At 42.1% G+C, this 7,450-nt stretch overlaps 2 protein-coding genes across 2 annotated transcripts; both read left to right on the top strand.

Annotated features, from left to right (window-relative positions):
• The first annotated feature begins 4,337 nt into the window (after positions 1 to 4,337).
• LOC124851224 (GTPase IMAP family member 8-like) lies at positions 4,338 to 5,676 on the top strand. The gene is made up of 3 exons (XM_047338367.1): positions 4,338 to 4,468; positions 4,559 to 5,242; positions 5,540 to 5,676. The coding sequence occupies exons 1-3, from the start codon at positions 4,444 to 4,446 to the stop codon at positions 5,665 to 5,667; spliced, it is 837 nt and encodes a 278-aa protein (XP_047194323.1). The 5' UTR covers positions 4,338 to 4,443; the 3' UTR covers positions 5,668 to 5,676.
• A 78-nt stretch (positions 5,677 to 5,754) lies between these two features.
• LOC118100935 (GTPase IMAP family member 4) lies at positions 5,755 to 7,021 on the top strand. The gene is made up of 3 exons (XM_035146486.2): positions 5,755 to 6,295; positions 6,551 to 6,772; positions 6,861 to 7,021. Exons 1-3 carry the CDS (start codon positions 5,755 to 5,757, stop codon positions 7,019 to 7,021), a joined length of 924 nt encoding a protein of 307 aa, XP_035002377.2.
• Positions 7,022 to 7,450: the final 429 nt, after the last annotated feature.

Raw genomic sequence — 7,450 nt, 5'->3', positions numbered from 1 at the left:
ATCTTTCTCTTTACCCGAGACTTCTCTCCTTTATTTTTTCACACCCATGCAAACCAACTCATGGCCCCATTCTACTGTTTATATAACTCCCTATTCTATAGTCCTCAGTTTTCAACAATAATATGGTCCTAATGCTCTTTAATGCTACACACTGCAGCATAAGCGCCTCCTCAGCGCCTTAAACCCAAACAGGTTTAACCACTTGTGGAATTCCAAGTCATGATATGAGGAAATGCCTGGTGGGAATTTGGTGTTTTTGTCCTGGAGAAAGGATTTGATTGGTTTTGGGAAAGGTGAGTCACAGAATCTTGTGTGCCAGAAGTATCCAGGCTGTTTGCAGGCTTAACCTCAGAGCACCTGAGATTACCAATGCGTCCTGCATGTCAGCACCGTACTAAATCATTACCTAACCCTAACCACGACCAATTCCTGCCTAACACTAACCTGACCTTAGTCACAAATCATATGTTATCTTTAACCCCAACCAGAAATTTTGCCCCATTTGGAGAATTCTTTGGTCCTGACAATGTCAATGTTTATGCTGGAAAACGTCCTAAAGAGGTAACGAATGAGCATGCGCACACACACACACAAACGCATGCATGCATGCACGCACACAGACTTTTCTGAGTTTAGGGTTGCAACATGTTTTAACGTTTAACTTCCATCCTCTTCCCAGCCTCTTCCCTTTTCATTGAACTCTCCAACAAACAAACACATCCTTCCTGCATGGATGTTGTGTATTTAGATTTTAGGTTTACAGCGTGTGTGTGTGTGTGTGTGTGTGTGTGTGTGTGTGTGTGTGTGTGTGTGTGTGTGTGTGTGTGCACTTGCAAGGCAACACGGCCGTCTGGCAGCTGCAAGACCCACCAAATACCTAGTCCCATGATGGGGAATTCTGGGTGATATTAAGAGGATCAGAATCTGGGTCTGGACTTACACAACAGCAGCATTATACAAAACAGCATAACTAATAGAAAAGCCAAGACAATACGACTCTGTGTTGAATGATCCCGTTCAAACTTCCTCCCTCCATCTTACTGATTCCTGTTCAGATTAAACAAGGTTATTCTTCATCCCGGGGTCCGACGGCGTCTGCGCTGCAGCTCAGAGTTGAGAGTTGCGATCATTAGCCTCAAATGACCCAATTTCAGGTCAGGTGCAGACATGTTTGTTTGTTGTATACGTCAATAAACAATGTACCTAGCCAAATCCGTCTATTAAGCAACATTCAGGGAAGGACTCTTGTAACACAGTGAATTGTACATAAACAGGCAGTATAAATATTTGAACTAACATACTAACAGCAAACTGAAGAGGCCAAAGTAGGTATCGTTTAATTCTCTTATGGTAAACCAGCTGCCTTGCTGTAATGGTAGCTCTCTGTGTGTGCATCCAATGGGACATACAGGCAATTCATTCATGAGCAATATATATTTATTTGTTCATTTTCCAAGAAATAACAAGAGCAAACCCTTTCTCCTTGAAAGGATCCCTTGAGCAACGTTTTCCGATGAAGAGGACAGAATGCTCTTTTTTTGTGGATAGGACAACTGCTTGGGGACAGTTTTGAGACGACTTAATCTTTTTTATTAAGAAAAAGACATACGCCAACACAAGTGGACTGAGTCTGTATTTTATTTCACGTAACGGCTGAGGTTAGTGTCATTTCAGACAGGAGACGTAACTGACATTTTGAAAATCTGTCTGGGTTTCGGGACATGGGGTCAGGCCGGACTATGATAGTGTCACAGACTTCCCAGAAACCACATGTGGGGTCAGTTAGGTCACAAGTCACCGCAAATAATGGATTAAGACACGGCAACCAGGCAGAAAGGCTGGAGGGAGCGAGGTAAATCAAACAAGTGAAAGGAAATGTAACTCAATTTGTTTCAGATGTTTTTCTTTACCAAGAAACAAAGATGTATAGACATATTAGCATGCTAATATAATGTTACAATGATTATACTGGAATGCTCATGTTTAGAAGGTATAAGGTTTACCATTTTAACCATCTTAGTCAGCATGTGAATTTATGCTTATATTTGTGTACATGTGTTACTAACATAGACTAGACTAGACATAGTATATAAAGATGCCTCCTCCATGTTAGAGGGAACATGGACTACATCAAAAGTGCAAAAGATGGTTCCTGTAATTTGAGACAGCCACACTGATCTATGTTCAAGTGTCTATGTTTCTGATAAGTTAGGTTTTATTTAGTTATTGGATGCTATTAAAATGGGCTGAGTCAAGCTGTGATTGACAAATACTGACTGTACATATCATGGCAAAAATATATGGTAAATCCAGAAAGGCGTCTGCAGATAATTACATGTGCAGCTACAGTCATGCAGGTGGAGACACTTCCCAGCGTCTCTGCTCTACCTGTAGTCCTGGAAAAACAACTTCAAGATGGGGGATGATGTAAATGCGGAGGCACACAAACATCAGCGTGCAGATGGTCCCAATAGTCGAACAAAGTGAAAACAATAGGAACTTCCCCTGTAAGGCTTCAGGAAGTACAAAGGCAATTCCCATAGGGGGTTTTCTTGTTAGTTTTGTGCAGCCAAACGCAATTTGTTCTCAGCTGTGGACATTTAGTCTCTTCCATACAAGTCAACAAAACACCTATCAAGATGTCAGGGACTCATTAGGCGTCTTATAATACCCTCGGGTGACCTATACACTTTGTTGTATATATTCGGCACTGGACTCTCCTCTTGTCCATTAACCTTTTCTGATGGTGAGATACTCTTTCCTGAAAATTAAGGCAAAAAAACCCCAATACACCCTCATTTGCATATCTCAAGAGTGACACACAGCTGTCAGACAAAGACAAAAGACGACATAAAGAACTGAAATTTCCACATTTATTAACTTGGAGCAAATAGACAAAAGTTAATTCAAATTAAATCGAGTCCCACCAGGATGAACACCGAGTGGTTGAATACAGATGTGATTTTTGCCCCTCAGGTTGATTCAATAATAAATATCCAAATAGAGTAAAAGCATATTTAAAATATTTTTCTTATCTTTAATTACTCATTTGATGCACTAAAGTAAACAAGTTTATACTAAAGTAATAGAAACTTTACTATGAATTGTAAATCTCCAGACTGACTCGTGAGTTGTTGAGCACATGTATTGATTGGACCTTGCACCCACAGCTCCATCCCTCAACCACTACTGCGCAGACTTACTCATTTCTGATAGTGGGGGGAAGTGGAGATGCGTCGTTATTATATTTTACATTTAAAGTTTATGAGCAGCAGCAACAGGCTGCAAGATAGAACCAAGAATGTTTTGACGCAGAAACCAGTCCAGCAGGTCCCAATTTGCAAAGTCATCCCACACGTACACTTGTTTGTGTGTGTGTGTAATAAATATACATCATGGAGGCCCTGAGTTAAATGAGAGTGTTACCTTTTTAAGTATCACCTTTCCTTCTGAGAGGTTAAGTGATGACAACAGCCCTCTGATTACACGTAAAGTGCTGTATGCCCATTTGTGACGGCTCGATTCCAACCATCATTGAGGAGGATTAGATTTCTAATACCACAAGGCGTTGTTTTGACGGTGCTGGATTAACGTGAATAATTCTTAGGACAGATGGAATGGACTAAGAAGGCCTCCTGGTCATGTTGGAAGGATCTACTGTACGTGCCCCCTTTTTCTCTGGCACACTGGTATTAGATGTAACGGCTATTGAATGCAGATCTCCTTCTGCTCACACACTGTTGATCAAGGCAAAACAGCAGAGTATTAATAGTGAATTTAAACTGCAGTTGTTGTTGTTGGTGTGTGTGTGTGTGTGTGTGTGTGTGTGTGTGTGTGTGTGTTGCTATTAATTTGATTATGCAAGCGACTTGGCAGGGGGAGCAGATAGAGCGTGACACTCAAAAGCTGCTTTGGAACCTGGAATGGCACCAGAACAAACCAGTTAAACAACATACATGCGCTAATGTCGGATTTTCTGGAAAACAGCAGCTGACATTCAAATGATTATCTCATGTCCCACACACATGCACAGGACCTCTCGATTTCAACCTCACATGGAAATATGTGTTATTCATGGCCGTCGTTGCAACACAATATGCAGCAGTGTGACAATGAAAACCTAACACAATCAAATCATGACAAAGAATTGATACCAGTAGTAGATTATACGCAAACAATTATATAATTATGTATAAATATGATTTATTTAATCTGAAACTACTACATGCCACAAACTGCTGATACTAATTCTAACCACAAGAAGGAGGAAGGAGCTCACAGGTGAAAATAAACAGGGCGCGGTTTACAGTGTTATCTGATATCTTATACATGGAAATGCTTTTAACCACTGAAGGCAGACAGTGTGAGGTGCAGTCACTGCTCGGCTCGCACAAAGGAAATCAAACCCCTCCGTAGGCATAGTAATTACCTTCTTCAGAAAACATGGAGAAAATTACACCAGCCAAAGGTGAGTCAAATAAAAAAAGTCAATGAATGAGAGATAATTGATCACACTTCCATCTTTGACACCATTCCTGTCTCCCTCTTTTTGTGTCAGAGCTGAACGCTGTTATTTTGGGATCAAAAAGCTCCCACAAATATCTCGTTGGGAACATCATCCTGGGAACAAGTGCGTTTGACGCAACGGATGCGACATTTGATGCTGAGAGGCGAGCGGGAGAGGTATGCGGGAAAAGCGTGACACTGGTAAGTGTCCCCGGGTGGCTGCGAGGATATACACTCTGTGATACGCCAGAACTTGTCCGGACGGAGGCGATTCTCAGCGTCACGCTCTGTCCACCTGAATTGCATGGATTTATCCTGGTGATTAATGTCGAGCAGCCATTCAGAAGGGTACACAAGAAGGCAACCAAGGAGCACTTGGAGCATTTTTTCGGTGAGAAGGTTTGGGATCACACTTTCGTGGTGTTCACCCACAGAGGCGAACTAGGCCACAAGAACATTGAGGATTACATCAGAGAGGAAGGGGCGCCGCTGAAGTCGCTCCTGGAGACCTGTGGTAACAGATACCATGTTCTTGTCGACGAAGGCGCAGACAACAGCGCGAAGGTCAAAGAGCTGTTTGAGAAGATTGACGCCATGGTGGCAGACAACCATTATGAAGTTGAGAGCGCACTGGTGCAAAGTGTGAAGGAGCGCAGGAAGGAAGTGGACGAAAAAGCAGAGAAGTTGTGTCAGCAGTCACAACAACGCAGGCAAACACTCAGAAGTCTCCTGTTAGGTCAGTTTGATTTGTTTTCATAAAGGTCGTAAGATAAAATCTATGCTTCTTGTTTTACTAGTTTTGGCCACAATCTCTATTGTTAATAATAACATTGTAGCAGCTTTGTAATGGCAACCAACCTTTACAAGCAGATGACCTTACACGTTAACAAGATTGGCACTCAGTAGAGCGCATTCCTCCACCAAGATCCAACAGTCCAATGGCCTCCTTGGCAGATCAGTAGAATCCTTACCTCTAGAGGTAAAGATTGTACTTTCATTTCACTAAATTTCTAATAGTTGTCTTCTCACACAGACCCAAAGCCCAACCTGAGGATATTGATGGTCGGCTGGGTGTTTTCCGGGAAGAGTGCCACTGGGAACAGGATTCTGGGAGCTCAAGTGTTTCAGTCTGGTGACCGGACCATGAAAGTCTTAAAGTAAATTGGAGAGGTGGCTGGAAGAGAGGTCCTCATCGTGGACACTCCTGGATGGTGGAAATTCTTCGCAGCTATATTCAACCCCACTGCCATGAAGTCTGAGATCTTAAGCGGCGTGTCACTGTGCTCGCCTGCACCGAATGTCATTTTGCTGGCGGTGCCACTCGACACGTCGTTCACCGAGGAACAAAGGCGAGTCACCGAGGAGAACATGAGGCTGCTCGGACACAGAGTGTGGAGACACGTAATCGTGCTGTTTACTTCCGGGGACGTTCAGGGGAAGAAAACAATCGAGCAGCACATTGAAAGTGAAGGAATGCCGCTCCGCTGGCTCATTGAGAAATGTGGACACAGGTATCACGTGCTGGACAACAGGAGCAGAGCTGATGATCAGGTTACAGAGCTGCTGAAGAGGATGGAGGAGATGGTTGCGGGAAACAGCAGTTTCTACCTGAGTGAGACACATGATGATCCACAAGCTGAGAGAGACGGAGGCGACAGATTTAGTGAGAAAAATGATGAGAACACAGCCAAAGAGATCAGAGAGCATCTCAACATCGAGTGGAATCGCAAGAACTGGGAAAAGTACCGCATCATGAAAGGAAACGAAAGTATGGAGATACCACTAACCTGTAAGCATTAACAGAACATTATTTGCTATCCAAATTAAATTAGACATAATGGCAGAATTTAGTATTATAAATTCTCCTCGCATAGGATACCAAAATGGATGTTAACTTTTTCAATTCAACTTTGAAATGTAAACTTTCCTATGCAGCGCTTTATCCGGGAGTAACTGCATCAAACAATAACGGTATTCAGCATATTCCGACAGAACCTTAAATGATTTCTATCCCTTAACCAGACTGTTGCATTTTTCTCACCAGTTAAAAAAGACACAGAGATGTCTGAGGATCCAGCGAGAGACAAAGGAGCGACAGGGCACCGACATGAAGATGACCAGCCGTCAGTAAAATCCGGCGCTGGTCTAGAAGTTGAAAGTGAAGATGATACATGTTCTGGCTCTCTGAAGAACATGAAGGAATTGCTGGAGAGAGAGTGGAGCAGAAAGGAGGCTTCGATGGAGTTTCACCATGAGCTCTGTGCAGGTGAATGAATAAAAAACCTACCCAAGGCACATATATCTTCCGTTTTGTTCTGTTTTGGACGACATTAACATTTTATTTCCTGCTGTAGACAAGGGAGACGATGAACCGGATACTGATCAGCTGCAGAAATCCAGAGATAAAGTGCTGGCATGGCTGAAAATCCACCATACAACATCAGGGTGCAAGGCAGAGAAAGAGAATAAAGGAACTAACTGGAGGGATGGCAACAAGGAAGAGGAAATCATCTAAAAAGTACTAATGAAATTTAATGATATCACCCCTCACTCAAGGTTACTGTGGTCACACCACTGGATAATACAAGTGGCGATAGATTGTTGTTACCTGAACAGCATAGAATATATTGATTTATAAATGTGCCTCCTGAGGATTGCAGCAAGTATTTCAATAGTATTGCAATGTAGTAGATCATATAACTATATTTTTATTATGTTTTATAATATACCAAAATGTTATAACATACCTAAATTTTATATTACATCGCAAATGGAAGTGTCAAGATTTACTTTGTATCAGAATGATTTAGTGACAGAAGAGGGATTGTGTTATTTATAATATATTTATTTTTATATTTACATGGAGGATGCGTTCCTGTATATAAACTGTATATAGGAGCTGCCATTTTGAACAAGTGATGTCATTAGGCACCAGAGTGGAGCC

This window comes from Hippoglossus stenolepis, chromosome 21, assembly GCF_022539355.2.
Source record: "Hippoglossus stenolepis isolate QCI-W04-F060 chromosome 21, HSTE1.2, whole genome shotgun sequence".
NCBI lineage: Eukaryota > Metazoa > Chordata > Actinopteri > Pleuronectiformes > Pleuronectidae > Hippoglossus > Hippoglossus stenolepis.
The sequence above is the reverse complement of the archived record's forward strand: the minus strand, read 5'-3'. Positions and strand labels throughout refer to the sequence as shown.

Excerpts from the sequence above, each read along its gene's own strand:
- LOC124851224 (XM_047338367.1), top strand. The coding sequence starts at position 4,444 with ATGGAGAAAATTACACCAGCCAAAG. Across the intron at positions 4,469-4,558 it reads GAAAATTACACCAGCCAAAG|AGCTGAACGCTGTTATTTTG; the intron begins GTGAGTCAAATA and ends TTTTTGTGTCAG. Across the intron at positions 5,243-5,539 it reads ACTCAGAAGTCTCCTGTTAG|ACCCAAAGCCCAACCTGAGG; the intron begins GTCAGTTTGATT and ends CTTCTCACACAG.
- LOC118100935 (XM_035146486.2), top strand. The coding sequence starts at position 5,755 with ATGAAGTCTGAGATCTTAAGCGGCGTGTCACTGTGCTCGCCTGCACCG. Across the intron at positions 6,296-6,550 it reads TATGGAGATACCACTAACCT|TTAAAAAAGACACAGAGATG; the intron begins GTAAGCATTAAC and ends TTTTCTCACCAG. Across the intron at positions 6,773-6,860 it reads TCACCATGAGCTCTGTGCAG|ACAAGGGAGACGATGAACCG; the intron begins GTGAATGAATAA and ends TTCCTGCTGTAG.